This window comes from Rhinoderma darwinii, chromosome 1 (assembly GCF_050947455.1).
Source record: "Rhinoderma darwinii isolate aRhiDar2 chromosome 1, aRhiDar2.hap1, whole genome shotgun sequence".
In the NCBI taxonomy this organism is placed as follows: domain Eukaryota; kingdom Metazoa; phylum Chordata; class Amphibia; order Anura; family Rhinodermatidae; genus Rhinoderma; species Rhinoderma darwinii.
Window position 1 is genome coordinate 666,011,081 of NC_134687.1, and position 24,853 is coordinate 666,035,933.

Here is a 24,853-nt window from a genome sequence, read left to right on the forward strand (position 1 = left end):
AACACATGCACATATATAGGGGAGTCGGGAGGAATAGCTGCTGGCCGAAAACTACCTCAAGTGTATGGCCATCTTAAGGATCAGGACATCTCATGGTAAGTGTTACTAATATTTTTGGTCTATTAATTTTTACTTTTTTGTGTATTCGTCTCAAGAGGAATTTAAGGTTTATAAATTAAGATTCTTAATACCTATGATAAGGAGCAGACAAGTAACAATGATCTCCTCAAGGAAAGCCCACAGTTATATGTTATATGTTTATCTTTATCACAATGTTATTATAATGCGAATAGCCAGAAGCCTCATAATACCCCATGATGTCCCGGATGATCACACTAGTTCCCGACACTATTATCAGCCGAAGCAAAGATTCCAAAAACAAAGGGGCTATAACAAAAAACCAATTGCTTAACATGAAATTCAGTGTAGAATCATACTTTATTCAAATTCTGGTTGTGTAGACTGTGTATACTAAAGGGGTTCTCATCATTGAAAAAAATCCCTACTTGTTAGAAGGGTCACATGACAATAAACAGAACAGAAAGTGTCTATGCTGAGACCCCAGCGATCAGCTGTAATCTATGAGAAACCTGGCAGCAGCGCCACCACATGGTTAGTTAAGCATTGCACAGTGCCCATTTATATAAATGTTTTGTCTGTATAGTTCAGGGCAGGATTCAGAACAGGGGACTTCACTATAATAACTCAGAATTCCCTAATAGAGTATATGGACAATGCCTTAAAGACGTGTAAGGAACAGCAAAATATCAAACATAAAGTGGGGGAATTTACGAAGACTGGCGTTGTATATGACAAGCCTAATATGAGGAGCACAGATGTCAAATACGATTAAGAGGCGCACACATTTGAATAAACTAGGCACATCTGTCTTTCCGTGTGCCAGAAAGTCAAATCTACTCCAGCTATGAACTGGAGAAGATTTGCGCTATAATTCATGCCAATTTCTGACGTAAATTATACAAAATGTGTAAAGCCGCAGATAGGTCCACCCCATTGCACTAAGCTCTGCCCACTTTGTTTTTTAAAAATGGCGGAGGTGGCATTAAAATTCTTTGATCAAAAACTGTGTTTTTACGCAAATTCGGTTTTGTTTTTTTACGCCATCAAACTGACGTATTGTATTTATTAAATCACCCCACTATCTTTAACCCCTTAAGAACTGAGCCATTTTTTGTTTTTTGCTTTTTCATTTTAGTTTTTCACTCCCCTTCTTCCAAGAACCATAACTTTTTTATTTTTCTGTCAATAATAATGTAGTGTGAGGGCTAATTTTTTTGCAGGAGGAGTTGTAGTATCTAGTGGCATTTAAAGTACCATATAATGTACTGGAAAACTGAAAAAAATCCTTTTCCGGCTAAAATTGGGAAAAACTGTGATTCCTCCATTGCTTTTTAGGTTTCGTTTCTACGACTTTCACCGTGCAGTAAAAACAAAACCTTAACTTTATTTTGCGGCTCAATATGATTGCCGTGATATGAAATTTATATAGGTTTTTTTTATTTTACTACTTTTACAAAGAAAAAACGATTTGTTTTGTTTTGTTTCACCACATTCTGAGAGCTTTTTTATTTTTTGGTTGATTGAGCGGTGTGAGGGTTTATTTTTTTGCAGGAAGAGCTGTAGTTTTTATTGGTTCCATTCTTGGTATATACTTTTTGATGACTTCTTACAAAAAATTTTTTTGCACGAATAAGTTTAAAAAAACACTGATCTTGGCGGTTTAAATTTTTTTTTACAGCGTTCACTGTACGAGTAAAATAATAGTATATTGTAATAGTTCTGACTTTTATGGACGCAGCGATACCAATTTTGTTTATATTACTTTAGAGGAAATTTTTTTTTTTCTTTTACTTTTAATTTGTTTTTTTCACTATTAATAACTTGTCTTGCAGTATATTGTCATTTTTACAGGCTTCTGCTTTACATAAGCAGAGTGAAGGCAGACCTGGGGGCCTTCATTAGGCCTCTGGGCTGCCATGACAACCATCGGCACCCCGCGATCCCGTTGTGGGGGTGCCATGGAGCTGTCAGAGGCGGCTGCCCCCCTTTTTAACGCCTCAGGAGCTGTGGTCGTGATTGACCGCAGCATTTAAGGGGTTAAATGGCCAGTAACAGCATAATCACTGTATGTTAGTCCCGGGTGTCGGCTGTAAAACACAGCTGACACCCACTCTTGAACCATTTGGTTTCCTTTAATATAAATTGGTCTAAAGCTGTTCTCAATCATTTGATATTATATCTTTATAGATTTCGGAGATCCGTTTTCCTGTGTCACAGCTACAAATCCCCTTAACCCATTGGCGACATACAACATACTATTACATTGTTGTCACCAAGGTCTTAAGGCAACACAATGTAACTGTACATTGTTTTGCTGGTTCGGGCTCAGAAGCTGAGCCCGCACCATCGCCAGTGGGTGTCAGCTGTATATTACAGCTGACAACCTGCTTCATGGCCAGGACCGGAGCTAGCCTCCAATCCAGCCGATTAACCCCTTAAATGCAGCACTCAAAAGCGAGCACTGCATCTATGGGGTTTACCAGCAGATCTGAACCCCGTAATGCTATTCGTGGGGTTCTGATGGCTGCTCTGGCAGACCAGAGACCTAACAATGGCCTCTTGTATGCCAAGTACGGAAGCCTGTTAGGTCCCGCTCGGAGGCTGGGCCTAAAAGACTTTCGTCCCCAGAAACAAGATGGTGCAGGCTCAGAAGCTGAGCCTGCGACATCGGCTGCGTGTGTCAGCTGTATGTTACGGGCCTAATGGAGGTAACGGAGCTAGCACCGATTCCTGCCACTAACCCCTTAGTAGCAAAACCGATAGTGGCATCTTAGTGCTTTAAAGCCGATTGCATCGCTGCAATGTGATCACAGGATTGCCGATCATTGCTATGACAACCGGAGGCCTAACAATGGCCTCCTAGTCTGCCACGTATGGAAGCCCATTAGGCTCCACCCAGAGACAGGGCCTAATAGGCTTGCTGTCAGTGAATAACTGACAGCTCTAATGCATTGCACTACGTTGGTAAAGATCGGAGGTGCAGGCCTTCAAGTCCCCTAGTGGGACAAAACATTTTTTTATAAAAATGTTGAATAAAAGTGTAAAAATAAAAGTTTCAATTTAAAAAAAATAAACACTGCCTTTTTTCCTATGAGAAGTGTTTTATTATAGGAAAAAAATGAAAACGTTAAAAAAAACTACACCTATTTGGCTGTAGCGACCCAAACTGTAAATATATTATCTTATTTTTCCCGCACGGTGAACACCGCAAAAAAAGAAAAAAACTATGCCAGAATTGCTATTTTTTTTGGTCACCATCCCTCACAAAACATAGAATAAAATGTGATGAAAATGTCACATGTAGCCCAAAAGAGTACCAATAAAACTACAACCCGTTCCGCAATAACATTTTTGACTGAAAAATAAAAAAAAGTCATGGCTCTCATAATATCGTGACACAAAAATTAAATATTTTTAAAAAAAAAAAGGATTTTATTGTGCAAACGCTGCAAAACATAAAAAAAAGCAATATAAATATGGTATCGCCATAATCGTATCGACCCGCAGAATAAAGTAAAATGTAAAATTTATAGCGCACGGTGAATACTGTAAAAAAAATAAATATAAAAACATTGTCAGAATTGATGGTTTTTGGTCACCTGGCTTGCCAAAAAATAGAATAAATTGTGATAAAAAAATAGCATGTACCCCAAAATGGTACCATTGACAACTACAGATTGTTCCGCAACAAATAAGCCCTCACACAGCTCCGGAGAAAAAAATAAAGAAGTTCTGGCTCTCAGAATATGACGATGCAAAATGTGCGGAGCGTTCCAAAAATGGATAAGATCGGGCGCCATTTATCAGTGCGACACTGGCGACATATCTATGGATTATTTATTTATCGCATTATTATACCCTCTTATTATACCCTGATGTACTCCTCACAGATTACATATACCCTGATGTACTCCTTACATATTACATATACCCTGATGTACTCCACACAGTTTACATATACCCTGATGTACTCCTCACATATTACATATACCCTGATGTACTCCTCACATATTACATATATCCTGATGTACTCCTCACATATTACATATACCCTGATGTACTCCTCACATATTACATATATCCTGATGTACTCCTCACATATTACATATATCCTGATGTACTCCTCACATATTACATATACTCTGATGTACTCCTCACATATTACATATACCCTGATGTACTCCTCACATATTACATATACCCTGATGTACTCCTCACATATTACATATACCCTGATGTACTCCTCACATATTACATATATCCTGATGTACTCCTCACATATTACATATACTCTGATGTACTCCTCACATATTACATATACCCTGATGTACTCCTCACATATTACATATACTCTGATGTACTCCTCACATATTACATATACCCTGATGTACTCCTCACATATTACATATACCCTGATGTACTCCTCACATATTACATATACCCTGATGTACTCCTCACATATTACATATACCCTGATGTACTCCTCACATATTACATATACCCTGATGTACTCCTCACATATTACATATATCCTGATGTACTCCTCACATATTATATATACCCTGATGTACTCCTCACATATTACATATACCCTGATGTACTCCTCACATATTACATATATCCTGATGTACTCCTCACATATTACATATATCCTGATGTACTCCTCACAGATTACATATACCCTGATGTACTCCACACAGCTTACATATACCCTGATGTACTCCTCACATATTACATATATCCTGATGTACTCCTCGCAGCTTACATATACCCTGATGTACTCCGCACAGCTTACATATACCCTGATGTACTCCTCACATATTACATATACACTGATGTACTCCTCACATATTACATATACCCTGATGTACTCCTCACATATTACATATATCCTGATGTACTCCTCACATATTACATATATCCTGATGTACTCCTCACAGATTACATATATCCTGATGTACTCCTCACATATTACATATACCCTGATGTACTCCTCACATATTACATATATCCTGATGTACTCCTCACATATTACATATATCCTGATGTACTCCTCACATACTACATATATCCTGATGTACTCCTCACAGATTACATATACCCTGATGTACTCCTCACATATTACATATATCCTGATGTACTCCTCACATATTACATATACCCTGATGTACTCCTCACATATTACATATACCCTGATGTGCTCCTCACATATTACATATATCCTGATGTACTCCTCACATATTACATATACCCTGATGTACTCCTCACATATTACATATACCCTGATGTACTCCTCACATATTACATATACCCTGATGTACTCCTCACATATTACATATACCCTGATGTACTCCTCACATATTACATATACCCTGATGTACTCCTCACATATTACATATACCCTGATGTACTCCACACAGCTTACATATACCCTGATGTACTCCCCACAGCTTACATATACCCTGATGTACTCCACACAGCTTACATATACCCTGATGTACTCCGCACAGCTTACATATACCCTGATGTACTCCACACAGATTACATATACCCTGATGTACTCCTCCCAGCTTACATATACCCTGATGTACTCCACACAAATTACATATACCCTGATGTACTCTGCACAGCTTACATATACCCTGATGTACTCCTCACATATTACATATATCCTGATGTAGTCCGCACATCTTACATATACCCTGATGTACTCCACCCAGTTTACATATACCCTGATGTACTCCGCACAGTTTACATATACCCTGATGTACTCCGCACAGTTTACATATACCCTGATGTACTCCGCACAGTTTATATATACACTGATGTACTGATCATAGCTTACATATACCCTGATGTACTCCACCCAGATTACATATACCCTGATGTACTCCGCACAGTTTACATATACCCTGATGTACTCCTCACATATTACATATATCCTGATGTACTCCTCACATATTACATATACCCTGATGTACTCCTCACATATTACATATACCCTGATGTACTCCTCACATATTACATATACACTGATGTACTCCGCACATATTACATATACCCTGATGTACTCCTCACATATTACATATACCCTGATGTACTCCTCACATCTTACATATACCCTGATGTACTCCGCACATCTTACATATACCCTGATGTACTCCGTGCAGCTTACATATACCCTGATGTACTCCTCACAGCTTACATATACCCAGATGTACTCCGCACAGCTTACATATACCCTGATGTACTCCGCACAGCTTACATATACCCTGATGTACTCTGCACAGCTTACATATACCCTGATGTACTCCACACAGCTTACATATACCCTGATGTACTCCGCACAGTTTACATATACCCTGATGCACTTCACACAGATTATATATACCCTGATGAACTCTGCACAGATTACATATACCCCCTGATGTATTCCTCACAGTTTACATATACCCTGATGTACTCCACCCAGCTTACGTATACCCTGATGTACTCCGCCCAGCTTACATATACCCTGATGTACTCCGCACATCATACATATACCCTGATGTACTCCACTCAGATTACATATACCCTGATGTACTCCGCACAGTTTACATATACCCTGATGTATTCCGCACAGTTTACATATACCCTGATGTACTCCGCCCAGTTTACATATACCCTGATGTACTCCGCACAGATTACATATACCCTGATGTACTCCGCCCAGCTTACATATACCCTGATGTACTCCGCCCAGCTTACATATACCCTGATATACTCCTCACAGATTACATATACCCTGATGTACTCCTCACAGCTTACATATACCCTGATGTACTCCGCATTTGTGGGTCAATGATGTGAAAATACCAAAATAGGCCTCACATGCAAATGGTGCTCTTCAATTCTGAGCCCTCTCATTTGTCCAGGCAAATGATAAATCCCTTGATGGGTGTAGTTTCTAAAATGGGGTCACTTTTTGGTGGCTTCCGCTGTACTCTGATACCTCAGGGTTTTGCAAATGCGACATGGAGCCCAAAAATCAAATCAGCAAGATCTGCATGTCACGTAGCGCTCCTGCTTTTCTGAGCCCTGCCGTGTGTCCAAACAGCAGTTTATAACCACATATGTGGTATTTCCATGCTCGGGAGAAATTGCTTTACAAATGTTGGGGTGCTTTTTCTCCTTTATCCCTTGTGGAAATGAAAAAATTCAACATTAGTGTAAAAAATGTTGATATTAATTTTCATGACCTAATTCCAGTAAATTTAGTAAAAAAACTGTGGGGTCTATATTCTCACTATACCCCTCGATAAATTCCTTGAGGGCTTTTGTTTCCAAAATGGGGTCACTTCTGGTCCCGGAGGGGCTTTGCAGATAACAGGATTCTCTAAAAATTCTCTAAATAAATGAGATCATAGAGTGAAACCCTTGTGGATTATTATATTGTTTTGCTTTAAAGCTTCTTCTCATAAATCAAGGTCTGTAAAATCTATAGAGCAGGAACCCCCCCCGAAGTCAAAGACACAAATAGTTAATTGCTCTATGCTTCACTTTATTACACTATTTATATAAAGCAGATAGAAACAATGAGAAAGCAACTGATCCCAAGATTTCAGACTCCTATGATGTCCCAGATGATCAGACTCGGTCTTGGCAATATTATCTAGGACCAGTCCAAGGCAAAGTCCCAAAAAGAACTGAACAATTATTTTTATACTATTCTATACTGCACTAAGGAAGCTTCTTTTTGATTGTTAGATCTTTTTTTAAGCTTAACATATGAAGTAATAACATGTAGACACTTATAATATTCAACCTACTTCTCCTTGTGAGCTGCAATTAATATAGTGGATTTATAGTCAGTAATGTCACTCACAGCCATTCTCTCCTTGACATTACAGTAATCAATGATAAAGCCTTCTCCAACTAGAACTTTTCTGATAAAATTCTCATTATATGTAAAAGCATGGAACTTGTTTTTACCGACTGTGAAATATGTTGTCCCTTCACTTCCAATTATTATGAGGTGTCCTCCAGGTTTCAGCAACCTAGAGAACTTCCTCAGATATCTGATGTAATCATCTTGACCTTTGCTGATAGCATCCAGAATCCAAACACTGATGACACAATCGGCTGGTGGTAAGACCAGTGGCTCTGTCATATTCTCTTTCTCCAGGTCGTATTTCACAACATGTTGAATGGCTGATCTCAGTTTTGTTTCCTGGTCCTGACACTGATCACTGGAAAGTAAAAAAGACAAGGAAAGTGATTGTCCCACAGTCAACATCAACATGGTGGTTCAGGACTTAGCACTGGACTATTGACTTGCAATACTAGAGGTAAAGCTTGAAATCATCCAAGATTATTACACAAAGTGTCAGGTTTATACTGCGCTTTTCCAGGATTAACTTGTATAAGAATATTGGAATGAGTGGGTAATACAAATTTTACATCTGACTTGTGTATTAAAAGAATAAACATTTTCCTTGATCTTTGCCTCATATTCCAGTATATTCCAGTATTTTCAGGAGCAGCAAGGACAATGACAGTGTTTTTCTCTTGATATTTGCATAAATACATCACCTGTTTTCTTCTTTCTCTTGAAGAATTGTTGTTGTATGGCCCCAATAAAATGCTCCCGTACGTTCATCCACCCATCTCTTCAGCTCCATGATGCATCTGTTATTGACCTTCAGCACGATGATGTTTTTGAAAAACTCACAGGCTGAATAGAGATGATGAACGATAGAACTAAGACTGAGGTCAACCAAGATGTCTCCATTAATATGACCTGCAGAAACATTTTGGACTATTGAAAGATGTAATATGTTAAATCCTCATAGATTTTGTGGATAAACAAGGACATATGTCTGTATTACTTCTAGCAAACTATGTAAACATTGGGGTTTTAATACAAAAAAAAATAGAAAAAGAGAGAAACTATGCCTTAAAATATCTTCTATAGGTCAATGTTTTTCAGTAGATGAAGATTGTAATCATCTGAGGTCCTGTAGTAAGAGTAAAGAAAAGGAGATGGGAGGCTCATGGGGCCGTAACTGGAACAATCCAAAAGTCTTCAATACGTTTTAATGCCCTTGTGTAGTATGTTCTGTATAATGTAAATTAAGAAGGAAGGTGCTAGACCCACCTGGCTGGATTGCATATTCTACGGCACCACACTGGACACACAGAAACCATATAAAGTGTCCCAAGGGGTGTTATAGGTTTGGGGCTTCAACACAACTATATATACAGGCTCAGAAGCCCTAGGAGTAGACATTATTGTCTTGAAAAATTTTTGCTAAAATTAAATCCGCTTTATAAAGATTTATGAGCTTTATTTTGGTTGCTTCAGCTTCATTAAAGAACCACAGATCTACAGCTTTATTTATGACGCCTATGGTTTCTGACCTCTAGACCATTTACAGGCTGTACTACATAGATGCGCCCTCTGTTAGCGTTTTCCCCCAAAAATTTTATCTACCCTATGATGACTTTTTTCCCCTTTTAGTAGTTATGACGTGACTGGACCTGACGCTGTGTAGAATATCCGAAACAACAAGCCTGCCGAGTCATGTGCAATCTGATGTGACACAGAAAGTGATATTTCCATCCCAAAATGGCAACAACCTCTAAATATGAGAATGATAAAAAAAATTATATTATTTCTGCTATTTGTGGTAACCTGCGCAGAAAATGACTGCCGGTGAATTTTTTTTAAAATTATGGAAATCTGTTATTGAACATAGAACTGTAGATTCTAGAAATTAGATTCTAGTTTATAATAACAAAAAAATTGTCAGATAACAGCAGATTTAGATAGTTGCACCCACATTTAGAATTTTTAAGATGCCCTTAATCATCCCCCAAAAAGTTTTTCAGGGTCTTCGAGGTTAGAGAAGATAAAACAATGACTCTACTGATACCCTGATACCTCATATTCTTCATCATATACAATGACTAGGGTTTTGCTCTGCTCCCTGTGATTATATGGTTGCTTAGACTGGGGCAGTATTTTTGCCCTCACTGATCTCCCACACCCCAAAAATCAAGTTTGTCCAATTTGTATCCAATTATTACAATTGTTTAAAATCAGTTAAAAATTGAATAATATACACGTCAATGTATCTTAGGAGTAATAAAATCAGGATACATACCCACTGTGAAAACTTGTCTAAGATTTTCAATCAGAAATTTCAAGGTGTCATCTCCAAAGACCATGTCAGGTTTATCTGAATAGTAATGCTCCAGAAATTGTCTGGAATCAAAGCCATGTACATGATAGAACTTATGGGGACTGGAATCCATCATCTACTCTTGTATCACAGAGTCTTGTATCACAGACGGGGTGACTACCTCTAGACCGGGGCACAAGGTCTTTATATAATTACCAGGATTCAACTTACAAAGTGTGTTACTAAGAATAACTTATCACATGATGACTTATTATATTCATGAGCCGGTCATGGGAACTTGTGTTATAATAGATTCACATAGAGAATTAATGATCCTTAAATAAACAACGCTAATGTATTGTTAAAGGAGACAAGAAGAAAACAAAAAAACATATAAAAAGTTGTCTCGTTGAAAAAATAAAAAAGTTATGACTTTTGGAATGTGACAGTGAAAAAATTCAAAATAATTCTTGGTCACTAAGGCCAACAAAAAGACCTGGTTGCTTACGTGTTAAAGGTTATGTACACCTTTGGAAGGCTGGTTTTATTTTTTATGCAGATCTTTTATATGAAAAACATGATTCTCATTTAGAATAATTTCATAGCAATGGTATTGGTTGACTCTATTTATAACACTAGGAATATCCGGCATCATTTTTGACTTCCATTTATAGGAGACCTCTATTCTTGGGGTGGACAGAATTTTATTTGTAACCCATCTAAATGAAGCTGGAATAACCTTAGTAGAAAAGTCCAACAATGGCAAATCTGGTATGGGGCAGATCTCCCTAGAGCAGATGAAGGTCACCAAAACAAAAGTATCCTTCCAAAATGTTTCTACTTTCATACTGTACATTTCCACCACATATGTATTAAAGGGAACCTATCACCAGCATTTCCCCTATTGAACTTTACTTATCCTATTGGATAATGGATAGCAAGATTGGAGGTTTTCTTCAGTGCACAGTTTGCCATATATATGCAGGACTGGAGCTGGAGTTCCAGGGTGAATACCTCTGTGGCAGATGTGAGCATGTTGTTCACCTGGAAGCTCGCATTAGAGATCTGGAGGAGCAGAATGCAACACTGAGGGCGATAGACAATCTTGAGTGGAGCATGCTGCTCATGGAGCACGCAGTTAGTGGGGTAGAACTGGAGGGTGAAGACATGGGTGAGCAGGATCAGGTAAGTAGCTGGGTTAATGTAGTTAGGGGCAGTAGAAAGGGGTCAAAGAAAAGGAAGGCCAATCCTGTTTCTGACATTCCAAGCAAAATTGCCAAGTTGGGTGATGATGCGAGGGTGTCAGTCTCAGAAATGGCAGCCCTAGTGGATACTGATCTCCCTAACAGCCGGGAGAACAGCCCAGCTAGTAGTCGGCGGGATGGTAATGCACGTAAGCCAAGACAATTGATAGTTATAGGGGATTCTATAATCAGGAAGACGGATAGAATAATTTGTCGCCAAGACCGCTTCAACAGAATGGTTTGCTGTCTCCCTGGTGCCAGGGTTCGGCATGTGGTGGAATGGGTGGACAAATTGCTGGGAGGGGCTGGTGATGATCCAGCTGTTGTGGTCCATGTGGGTACCAACGACAGAATAAATGGTAGGTGGAGGAGCCTTAAGAATAATTTTAAAGAACTAGGCTACAAGCTGAAGGGAAGGACCTCCAAGGTTGTATTCTCAGGAATACTGCCTGTGCCGTGCGCATCACAGGAAAGACAGCGGGAGCTCAGGGAGTTAAATGCATGGCTGAAGTCTTGGTGTAGAGGAGAAGGATTTGGGTTCCTAGAGCACTGGGCTGACTTTTCATTGGGGTACAAACTGTATTCTGCAGATGATTTGCACCTAAATGGAAGGGGGTCCGCTGTGCAGGGGGAGAGAATTCTAGCTGGGGTTGCGGAGTATTTAAACTAGGGCTGAGGAGGGAGGCCAATGTAGAATATAAAGAGGTAGTTAGGTTAGAGAGGGGTCAGACTATATTGGTGGGGGGAGAAACAGACGGTGCGGAGAGGACTAGGCAACAAGATAAGCAGATCCTTTCGTTACAAAACAGCAGTGAAAATAAAAATGCCCAAATAATGTCAAATAATCACATTTCTGATACTGAAAGTGAAACATTTAAAGGCAAGTTAAAGTGTATGTTCACAAATGCAAGAAGTCTAGCAAGCAAAATGGGGGAGCTGGAGGCCTTGGTACTGGAAGAAAATATAGATATAGTTGGTGTTGCTGAAACATGGCTAGACTCTTCACATGATTGGGCTGTAAATCTACAGGGTTTTACACTGTTTCGGAATGACAGGGCGAATAGGAAAGGTGGTGGTGTATGTCTGTATGTGAGAAGTGATATGAAGGCGAGTGTGAATGAGATATTAGAGGGTGAAGATTGTGAGGAGGTTGAAACCTTGTGGGTGGAATTACAAAGGGAGGTAAACACTGAAAAAATTACTTTTGGTGTAATCTATAGACCCCCCAATATAATTGAGGAGATGGAAGTTCAGCTATATAAACAGATGGAGCGGGCTGCACAGGCGGGTACTGTAGTGATAATGGGAGATTTTAATTTCCGGGATATTAATTGGTGTCATGGTTCGGCTTCAACCGCAAAGGGGAGACATTTCCTCAACCTGTTGCAGGGAAATATTATGGGCCAGTTTGTGGAAGACCCAACTAGAGGTGAAGTTCTGTTGGATCTGGTCATTTCTAATAATGCAGAGCTTGTTGGGAATGTCAATGTTTGTGAAATCCTCGGTAACTGTGATCATAATATAGTTATATTTTACCTATACTGTAAGACACAAACACAGGCTGGGAGGGCAAAAACACTTAATTTTAAGAAGGCCAATTTCCCCAGGATGAGGGCTGCAATTCAGGATATAGGCTGGGAAGAACTAATGTCAAATAATGGGACAAATGATAAATGGGAGATTTTCAAATCTACTTTGGGTAGTTATACTGCAAAATTTATTCTTATAGGTAACAAGTATAAACGACTAAAATTAAACCACACATGGCTTACACCTTCTGTAAAAAGGTTAATACATGACAAAAAAAGGGCATTTGAAAAATACAAATCTGAGGGTACAGCTGTAGCCTTTGTAAAATATAAAGAGCTTAATAAAATCTGTAAAAAGGTAATAAAATCAGCAAAAATACAAAATGAAAGGCGGGTGGCCAAGGATTGTAAAACAAATCCCAAAAAATTCTTCAAGCATATAAATGCAAAAAAGCCAAGGTCTGAACATGTAGGACCCCTAGATAGTGGTAATGGGGAGTTGGTCACAGGGGATCAAGAGAAGGCAGAGTTACTAAATGAGTTCTTCCGCTATGTATATACAACAGAAGAAAGAGCAGCTGATGTAGCCGGTGCCAGTGCTGTTAATATATCAGTTGATATACTGAATTGGATGAATGTAGATATGGTGCAAGCTAAATTAAATTAAATAAACGTACACAAGGCCCCGGGACCAGACAAGATGGGTTACACCCTAGAGTTCTTAAGGAGCTTAGTTCAGTTATTTCTGTCCCACTCTTCATAATATTTAGAGATTCTCTCATGACTGGTATAGTGCCAAGGGACTGGCGCAGGGCAAATGTGGTGCCTATTTTCAAAAAGGTCTCTAGGTCTTCGCCGGGTAATTATAGACCAGTAAGCTTAACATCAATTGTGGGGAAAATGTTTGAGGGGCTATTGAGGGACTATATACAGAATTATGTGACAATAAATAGTATTATAAGTAACAGCCAGCACGGTTTTACTAAGGACAGAAGCTGTCAAACCAACCTGATTTGTTTTTATGAAGAGGTGAGCAGAAGCCTAGACAGAGGGGCCGTAGTGGATATAGTGTTTTTAGATAGAGATGAGCGAACCGGGACAACCGAACCCGGTTTCGGTCCGAACTTCCGGAAAAGTTCGGTTCGCAGCGAATCCGAACTTCACCGGGTTCGGCCGAACCCGTTTTGACCGAACCCGGTCAAAAATATTATACAAATCGGCAGCCACTTGTCTCTATCAATCAGTGATAGAGAAAAGAGGCGGCTGATTAAAAATAAAATAAAAAGCATTTCATACGTACCTGGTCGTTGTCTTGCGGACGAGTCCCTCTTCTTCCTCCAGTCCAACCTTCTTTTCTGACGCGGCAGCCTGTGATTGGCTGCAGAGGCCTCTGCAGCCTGTGATTGGCTGCAGAGGCCTCTGCAGCCCGTGATTGGCTGCAGAGGCCTCTGCAGCTCGTGATTGGCTGCAGCGCTCACATGGGCTGCATCGTCATCAAGGAATGTCGGGCTGGATGTCGCGAGGGACGCGTCACCAAGGCAACGGCCAGGAGACCGGACTGGAGGAAGCAGGGAGTTCCCGGTAAGTATGAACGTCTTTTTTTTTTTACAGGTACTCTATATTGTGATCGGTAGTCACTGTCCAGGGTGCTGAAACAGTTACTGCCGATCAGTTAACTCTTTCAGCACCCTGAAGAGTGACTATTTACTGACGTCGCCTAGCAACGCTGCCGTAATGACGGGTGCACACATGTAGCCACCCGTCATTACGGGGCCTCATGCACACGACCGTAAAAACACCCGTTATTAAGGGTCGTAATTACGACCCGAAATAGCGGGCCCATAGACTTCTGTTAGCCACGGGTACCTTCCCGTTTTCTCACGGGAAGGTGCCCGTGCCGTTAAAATGATAGAACATGTTCTATTTTTTTATTTTACCGGTCGTCGTAATTACGAGCACGGTCGGCCACAGGCAGCCGGCCGCTTTTACGAGCCGTGCTGTCATTATAAGGGTATGTTCACACGACAGCGTCCGTTACGGCTGAAATTACGGGGATGTTTCCGCCTGAAAACATCCCCGTAATTTCAGCCATTACGGCATATGCAGGCGCTTGAATGCCGCGTCCATTACGGACGTAATTGGCGCTGCTATTCATTGGAGTCAATGAATAACGGCTCCAATTACGGCCAAAGAAGTGACAGGTCACTTCGTTGACGCGGGCGTCTATTTACGCGCCGTCATTTGACAGCGGCGCGTAAATTATGCCTCGTGTGAACAGACAAACGTCTGCCCATTGCTTTCAATGGGCAGATGTTTGTCAGCGCAATCGAGGCGCTATTTTTGGACGTAATTCGGGGCAAAACGCCCGAATTACGTCCGTAATTAGTGCGTGTGAACATACCCTGTGTTCACACGCACTAATTACGGATGTAATTCGGGATTTTTTGTCACTTCTTTGGCCGTAATTGGAGCCGTTATTCATTGACTCCAATGAATAGCAGCGCCAATTACGTCTGTAATGGACGCGGCGTTCAAGCTCCTGCACATGCCGTTACGGCTGAAATTACGGGGATGCTTTCAGGCGGAAACATCCCCGTCATTTCAGCCGTTACGGACGCTGTCGTGTGAACATACCCTAAATTTTATAGCAGCACGGCACGTAAAATAGAAAAATAGAACATGTTCTATTTTTTTAACGGCACGGGCACCTTCCCGTGAGAAAACGGGAAGGTACCCGTGGGTAACAGAAGTCTATGAGCCCGTTATTGCGGGTCGTAATTACAACCCGCAATAACGGGTGTTTTTACGGTCGTGTGCATAATGGGAGCACGGCTTGTAAAAACGACCGGCTGCCTGTGGCCAGCCGTGCTCCTCTCCTGAAATACTCTGTGCTGCCTTAAACTCTGTGGACAGGTCAGGATCCTGTTTCTTTTAAATGCTGCTAGGGAACTCGCTCGATCCACTATATAAGGCTGCGCTACAGTGCAGCATTTAAAAGAAACAGGATCCTGACCTGTCCACAGAGTTTAAGGCAGCACAGAGTATTTCAGGAGATGAGCGTGCAGATTCAGTGCTGCTGTGAACTCTGCTCTTACCATTACGTAGCTCTCAGTCTGTTACCTCCCCTCCACTACTGTCCTCAATAACACCTTCATGATTGGCAAGTCACCACGTAACGGTAAGAGCAGAGTTCACAGCAGCACAGAGTATTTCAGGAGATGAGCGTGCGGATCTTGTGCGCAGTGGTGACTTGCCAATCATGTGAAGGTGTTCTTGAGGACAGGAGTGGAGGAGAGGTAGCAGACTGAGAGCTACGTAATGGTAAGAGCAGAGTTCACAGCAGCACAGAATATTTCAGGAGAGGAGCGTGCAGATTCTGTGCTGTTGTGAACTTTGCTCTTACCATTACGTAGCTCAGTCTGTTACCTCTCCTCCACTCCTGTCCTCAATAACACCTTCACATGATTGGCAAGTCACCACCCCGCACAAGATCCGCACGCTCATCTCCTGAAATACTCTGTGCTGCTGTGAACTCTGCTCTTACCATTACGTGGTGACTTGCCAATCATGTGAAGGTGTTCGTGAGGACAGGAGTGGAGGAGAGGTAACAGACTGAGAGCTACGTAATGGTAAGAGCAGAGTTCACAGCAGCACTGAATCTGCACGCTCATCTCCTGAAATACTCTGTGCTGCCTTAAACTCTATGGACAGGTCAGGATCCTGTTTCTTTTAAATGCTGCACTATAGCGCAGCCTTATATAGTGGATCGAGCGGGTTCCCCAGCAGCATTTAAAAGAAACAGTGTGTGTGTTTGGGTATGTGTCTTTGTCTGTTTTTGTTTTTATATGTGTGTTTGTGTTTATGTGTGTTTGTGTATATATGGGTGTGTTTGTGTATATGTGTTTGTGTATATATGTGTGTGTATATATGGCTGTATGTGTATATGTTTGTGTGTAGATGTTTGTGTGTGTGTATTTTTGTATATGTGTGTGTTTGTGTATATGTGTGTATATGGGTGTGTGTTTATGTGTGTGTTTGTGTATATATGGGTGTGTTTGTGTATATATATGGGTGTATTTGTATATATGTTTGTGTGTAGATGTTTGTGTGTGTGTGTGTTTTTGTATATGTGTGTGTTTGTGTATATGGGTGTGTGTTTATGTGTGTGTGTTTGTCTGTTTATGTGTGTGTGTGTGTGTGTTTGTGTATATGTGTGTGTTTGTGTATATATGTGTGTGTTTGTGTATGGTTGTTTGTGTGTGTGTGAGTGTATATATGTGTGTAGGTGAGTAGAAGTATTGTTATTGTTCACATTGATAACTGTTTTTTTATGTTGTTGCAGATTTTGATGTACCGATTGGACTACATCTTCGATTCGTTGGACTACTGCGTAGATCTACGTTTTTTCAAATTTTAATAAAATGGTTAACGAGGGTTTTGTTGGGGATTTCTTATTTCAATAAAAAAGAATTGTCTTTGTGTTTTTTTTTAAACTTTATTAGTGCCTAGATAATGGCAGTTGGCTGATTGACAGCGTCCATTATTAAGGCGGTACTTAGTGTTAGCCGGTGCAGAGGCTAGCACTAACCACCCATTATTACCCCGGTACCCCCCACCACCAGGGGTGCCGGGAAGAGCTTGGTACGATCCAGTACCCGACCATCTGTTGTGATGGTCGGGTACTGGGGCGGCCGTAGGCTGGTATTATGAGGCTGGGAAGGGCCAAAAACAGTGGACCTTCCCACCCTTGTAATGCTAGGCTGCTGCTGCTGTGTTGTATCTGGCTGGTTCTAAAAATGGGGGGCACCCCACGTCGTTTTTTTTTTTTAATTTAACAAATTTAACAATAGACGTTGGGTCCCCCACATTTTTAATAACCAGCCATATACAAGGCCGCAGCAGTCTGGCATTACATGGGTGGGAAGGGCCACTGGTTTTATCCATTCCCAGGCTAATAACACTGTGTTGTATGTGGCTGGTTATGATAAATTGGGTGGAACCCCATGTCTTTTAAAAAAAAATAAAATAAAATAATTTAAAAAAATGACGTGGGGTCCCCCCCACTTTTATAACCAGCCAGATACAACACAGCAGCAGCCTAGCATTACAAGGGTGGGAAGGTCCACTGTTTTTGGCCCTTCCCAGCCTCATAATACCAGCCTGCGGCCGCCCCAGAGCCCGACCATCACAACAGATGGTCGGGTACTGGATCGAACCTGGCTCTTCCCGGCACACCTGGTGGTGGTGGGTACCGGGGTAATAATGGTGGTTAGTGTTAGCCTCTGCACCGGCTAACACTAAGCCTCGCCTTAGTAATGGATGTTGTCACTCAGACAGCGGCCATTACTAAAGTGGTAGTAATAAAATTTGAAAAGACAAAGATATAGATAAAATATTTTATTGAAATAAAGCACCCCCAACACAACCCTCATTAACCATTTTATTGTAGAAAAAAAAAACGTCCTCGAAACCGACGTAGTCCAAACACCAAACCTGTAAAAAATAAATAAAATGAAATAAAACATGTCGTAGGCTTAGATTCAGTTTAATGTGTGATACTGACTGTTATACCATGTATAGAAGCCTGCCACGAAGTTGACTTAGATACAGGGCGCCAGCAGACAGTATCATACATGGCCATACAGACATATATACAAACAAACATACATGCAAACATACATACATACATATATACAAACATACACACATACATACATGCAAACTATCATACATACATGCATACACACACACACACACATGAAACCATACATACAAACATGCAAAGATACATACATACATATATACAAGCATGCACAAATATACATGCAAACATAAATACATGCAAACATAATTACATACATGCACATATATATAAACATACATGCAAACATACATGCAAAAATAAAAACATGCCAACATACATGACAACATACATACATGACAACATACATACATACATACATACATACATACATGCAAATATACATTCATGCAAACATACATAAATGCAAACATACATACATACATGCAAATATATACATGCAAATATACATACAAACATGCACATATATACATACATGACAACATACATACATGACGACATACATACATACATGCAAACATACATACATACATACATGCAAACATACATAAAATGCAAACATACATACATACATACATACATTCATGCAAACATACATACATACATGCAAATATATACATGCAAATATACATGCACATATATACATACATGCCAACATACATACATACATGCAAACGTACACACATGCAAACATACATACATGCAAATATATACATGCAAATATACATACAAACATACATGCACATATATACATACATACATACACGACAACATACATACATACATACATACATGACAACATACATACATACATGACAACATACATACATACATGCAAACATACATTCATGCAAACATACATACATACATTCATGCAAACATATATACATACAAACATACACACATGCAAACATACATACATGCAAATATATACATGCAAATATACATACAAACATACATGCACATATATACATACATACATGACAACATACATACATACATATATACATACATACATACATGACTACATACATACATACATACATACATACATACATGACAACATACATACATGCAAACATACATTCATGCAAACATACATTCATGCAAACATACATACATACATACAAACATACATTCATGCAAACATACATACATGAAAACATACATACATACATGCAAATATATACATGCAAATATACATACACACATGCACATATATACATACATGCCAACATACATGCAAACATACATGCACATATATACATACATACATGCAAACATACATACATGCCAAAAAAAATAATAATACGTTCATACTTACTTTCCTCCTGTCCGGCCTCCAGCGATGACGTTTCATCCATGTCGCCGCTGCAGCCTGTGATTGGCTGCAGAGGCGGTCACGTGGGATGAAGCGTCATCCTGACGTGCGTGACCGCCACTACAGCCTGTGATTGGCTGCAGCGGCGAAAGGGATGAAACGTCATCGCTGGAGGCCGGACAGGAGGAAAGTAAGTACGAACGTATAATTTAAATTTTTTTATTACATTTAAATTTTATTTTCCGCGCGCCGAGCATGTACTGTCAAGGTTGCTGAAAGAGTTAGTGCAGCCCATTAACTCTATCAGCACCCGAGACAGTAGCATGCTCGGCGCACGTAAGTGACAGGTTCGGCCCGAACTAGTTTGGTCCGAATCAAACTTTTTTGTGAAATTCGGCGAACTAGCCGAACCGAACTTTTGAAAAGTTCGCTCATCTCTATTTTTAGACTTTGCAAAGGCATTTGACACTGTCCCTCATAGACGTCTAATGGGTAAATTAAGGACTATAGGTTTAGAAAGTATAGTTTGTAATTGGATTGAGAATTGGCTCAAGAACCGTATCCAGAGAGTTGTGGTCAATGATTCCTACTCTGAATGGTCACCGGTAATAAGTGGTGTACCCCAGGGTTCAGTGCTGGGACCACTATTATTCAACGTATTTATTAATGATATAGAGGATGGGATTAATAGCACTATTTCTATTTTTGTAGATGACACCAAGCTATGTAGTATAGTTCAGACTATGGAAGATGTTTGTGAATTGCAAGCGGATTTAAACAAACTGAGTGTTTGGGCGTCCAATTGGCAAATTAAGTTTAATGTAGATAAATGTAAAGTTATGCATCTGGGTACCAATAATCGGCATGCATCATATGTACAAGAAGAAGCTACACTGTTGGAGTCACTTGTTGAGAAGGATCTGGGTGTACTTGTAAATCATAAACTAAATAAGAGCATGCAATGTCAATCAGCTGATTCAAAGGCCAGCAAGATATTATCGTGTATTAAAAGATGCATGGACTCGCTGGACAGGGATGTAATATTACCACTTTACAAAGCATTAGTGAGGCCTCATCTAGAATATGCAGTCCAGTTTTGGGCTCCAGTTCATAGAAAGGATGCCCTGGAGTTGGAAAAAATACAAAGAAGAGCAACGTTAATAAGGGGCATGAAGAATCTAAGTTATGAGGAAAGATTAAAAGAACTGAACCTATTTAGCCTTGAAAAAAGACGACTAAGGGGGGACATGATTAACTTATATAAATATATGAATGGCACATACAAAAAATATGGTGAAATCCTGTTCCATGTAAAACCCCCTCAAAAAACATGGGGGCACTCCCTCCGCCTGTAAAAAGAAAGGTTCAACTTGCAGAGGCGACAAGCCTTCTTTACTGTGAGAACGGTGAATTTATGGAATAGACTACCGCAGGAGCTGGTCACAGCAGGGACAGTAGATGGCTTTAAAAAAAGCTTCGATAATTTCCTAGAACAAAAAAATATTGGCTCCTATGTCTAGAAATTTTTTACTTCCCCTTTCCCATCCCTTGGTTGAACTTGATGGACATGTGTCTTTTTTCAACGGTACAAACTATGTAACTATGTCAGCAAAGATCTGGCTCCCATGGATAATTTAGCAGCCGTCAAATACCAACGTAGTTGATTTTTCCGAATGATCTCGATATGGTTAATACAACATGTATTTTTACATGACGAATTCGCATCTTGGTACCAATTATGTAATAAGAAACTTTTCCCTGTTTTTTTTTCCAGCTTACCATATAATTACATTTCTTAGGGTATGTTCACACGACCTATTTTCTGACGTAACTCAGGTGTTTTACGCCTCGAATTACGCCTGAAAAGACGGCTCCAATATGTCTGAATACATCTGCCCATTGCTTGCAATGGGTTTTACGATGTTGTGTTCAGACGAGGTGTAATTTTATGCGTCGCTGTCAAAACACGGCGCGTAAAAAGACGCCTGCTTCAAAGAAGTGCATGTCACTTCTTGTGACGTTTTTCATTGACTCTATTGAAAAACAGCTTCAATTATGTCCGTAAAAGACGCCACAAAAAACGCGAGTACTTGCAAAAACGTCTGAAATTCAGGAGCTATTTTTGCCTGAAAACAGCTCCATAATTTCAGACGTAATTTGTTAAGACGTGTGAACATATCCTTACTGCTACAGTGAAGGAAATAAGTATTTGATCCCTTGCTGATTTTGTAAGTTTGCCCACTGTCAAAGACATGAACAGTCTAGAATTTTTAGGTTAGGTTAATTTTACAAGTGAGAGATAGATTATATTAAAAAAAAAATAATAGAAAATCACATTGTCAAAATTATATATATTTATTTGCATTGTGCACAGAGAAATAAGTATTTGATCCCTTTGGCAAACAAGACTTAATACTTGGTGGCAAAACCCTTGTTGGCAAGCACAGCAGTCAGACTTTTTTTGTAGTTGATGATGAGGTTTGCACACATGTTAGATGGAATTTTGGCCCACTCCTCTTTGCAGATCATCTGTAAATCATTAAGATTTCGAGGCTGTCGCTTGGCAACTCGGATTTTCAGCTCCCTCCATAAGTTTTCGATGGGATTAAGGTCTGGAGACTGGCTAGGCCACTCCATGACCTTAATGTGCTTCTTTTTGAGCCACTCCTTTGTTTCCTTGGCTGTATGTTTCGGGTCATTGTCGTGCTGGAAGACCCAGTCATGAGCCATTTTTAATGTCCTGGTGGAGGGAAGGAGGTTGTCACTCAGGATTTGACGGTACATGGCTCCATCCATTCTCCCATTGATGCGGTGAAGTAGTCTTGTGCCCTTAGCAGAGAAACTCCCCCAAAACATAATGTTTCCACCTCCATGCTTGACAGTGGGGACTGTGTTCTATGGGTCATAGGCAGCATTTCTCTTCCTCCAAACACGGCGCGTTGAGTTAATGCCAAAGAGCTCAATTTTAGTCTCATCTGACCACAGCACCTTCTCCCAATCACTCTCAGAATCATCCAGAATCCAGATGTTCATTTGCAAACTTCAGACGGGCCTGTACATGTGCCTTCTTGAGCAGGGGGACCTTGCGGGCACTGCAGGATTTTAATCCATTACGGCGTAATGTGTTACCAATGGTTTTCTTGGTGACTGTGGTCCCAGCTGCCTTGAGATCATTAACAAGTTCCCCCCGTGTAGTTTTCGGCTGAGCTCTCACCTTCCTCAGGATCAAGGATACCCCACGAGGTGAGATTTTGCATTGAGCCCCAGATCGATGTCGATTGACAGTCATTTTGTATGTCTTCCATTTTCTTACTATTGCACCAACAGTTGTCTCCTTCTCACCCAGCGTCTTACTTATGGTTTTGTAGCCCATTCCAGCCTTGTGCAGGTCTATGATCTTGTCCCTGACATCCTTAGAACGCTCTTTGGTCTTGCCCATGTTGTAGAGGTTAGAGTCAGACTGATCATTGAGTCTGTGGACAGGAGTCTTTTATACAGGTGACCATGTAAGACAGCTGTCTTTAATGCAGGCACCAAGTTGATTTGGAGCGTGTAACTTGTCTGGAGGAGGCTGAACTCTTAATGGTTGGTAGGGGATCAAATACTTATTTCTCTGTGCACAATGCAAATAAATATATATAATTTTGACAATGTGATTTTCCTTTTTTTTTAAATATAATCTATCTCTCACTGGTAAAATTAATCTCCCCTAAAAATTCTAGACTGTTCATGTCTTTGACAGTGGGCAAACTTACAAAATCAGCAAGGGATCAAATACTTCTTTCCTTCACTGTATATAATGAACGCAACTCGGAATAAATGATGGATAGGCCGCCTTTTGACGAGGATGAAGTAGTTATATATTTATAAACCCTTTGCAGCCATTGTTTCAAAGCGTATATTCTATCAATAAGGCCATGGTTGGCAACAAATCTACTTACCGTATTTTTCTGACTATAAGACGCAGGTTTTAGAAAGCATAAATCTTGTTAAAAAGTCCCTGCGTCTTATAGTCGGTAGTCAAGGGACTCTGCAGTGCCCGGCCCCCTGACCGCTTCTTACTTAACCCCTTCCCGACCCATGATGTGCTGACACATCATAGAGCGGGGGGGGGGGGAATGAGCACGCAGCATACACTGCAGGTGTTAGCTGTATTTTACAGCTGACACGCTGCTCTAATGGCCAGGAACAGCAATGGAGCGGATCCTGGCCATTCAATTAAATGCCGTGGTCAACAGCGACCGCAACATTTATATGGGTCTTCCAATGAAGGACATTTATGACATATCCACCTCTGGGACCCGCACCTATCTCTAGAACGGGGCCACGTAAAGCCCGTTCTAGCTTACTCGCTCTGCTGTCTCCTGGCCACTTCCTGGTTACGTGGTCGGGAGTTACGGAAACAGCTAAGGGCTCGCTGAGCTACGCTGTTTCCGTAACTCGGCAGCTCCTAAAACAGCGTACATGGTCGAGTTACGGAAACAGCGTAACTCGCTGAGCTACGCTGTTTCCGTTACTCCCATAGAACTAAATAGTAGTTACAGAAACCGCGTAGCATGCTACGCTGCTTCTGTAACGGCCATTCACTACTATGGGAGTTACAAAAACAGCGTAGCTCAGCGAGTTACGCTGTTTCCATAACTCATCCATTTATTGCAGTGTATTGTACCAGCGATCTAATGGTCGCTGGTTCATGTCCTCTAGGCAAACTAATAAAACGTATAAAGAAAAAGTTACATAAATTTTCAGGAGTGAAAAAAAAAATTAAAAGTTATAAAAAAAAACTTCTCCCATTTATCCCTAAGCACAATGTAAAAAAAAAAAAAAAAAAAAAATTAAATATAAAGCGATAAAAAATATTGTATGTACCAAAAAATGCCTCTCAGTATGTGGTGAAACAGAACAAATAATTT

At 40.3% G+C, this 24,853-nt stretch overlaps 2 protein-coding genes across 2 annotated transcripts in view; both read right to left on the minus strand.

Annotated features, from left to right (window-relative positions):
* The window catches only part of LOC142710473 (oocyte zinc finger protein XlCOF29-like), a 238,217-nt gene that overhangs the window by 159,663 nt on the left and 53,701 nt on the right, over positions 1-24,853 (minus strand). The gene's annotated exons all lie outside the window — the stretch shown is intronic.
* Positions 7,753-10,377, minus strand: LOC142664736 (nicotinamide N-methyltransferase-like). The gene is made up of 3 exons (XM_075844032.1): positions 10,227-10,377; positions 8,653-8,860; positions 7,753-8,309 (listed from the first exon to the last, which is right to left on the minus strand). The coding sequence occupies exons 1-3, from the start codon at positions 10,375-10,377 to the stop codon at positions 7,886-7,888; spliced, it is 783 nt and encodes a 260-aa protein (XP_075700147.1). The 3' UTR covers positions 7,753-7,885.

Bases quoted from the DNA above. Each gene is read 5' to 3' on its own strand.
- LOC142664736 (XM_075844032.1), bottom strand. From the start codon at position 10,377: ATGGATTCCAGTCCCCATAAGTTCTATCATGTACATGGCTTTGATTCC. The intron at 8,861-10,226 runs GTATGTATCCTG...ATGTTTCTGCAG, and splicing joins TAGACAAGTTTTCACAGTGG to GTCATATTAATGGAGACATC. The intron at 8,310-8,652 runs GTGATGTATTTA...TTTACTTTCCAG, and splicing joins CAAGAGAAAGAAGAAAACAG to TGATCAGTGTCAGGACCAGG.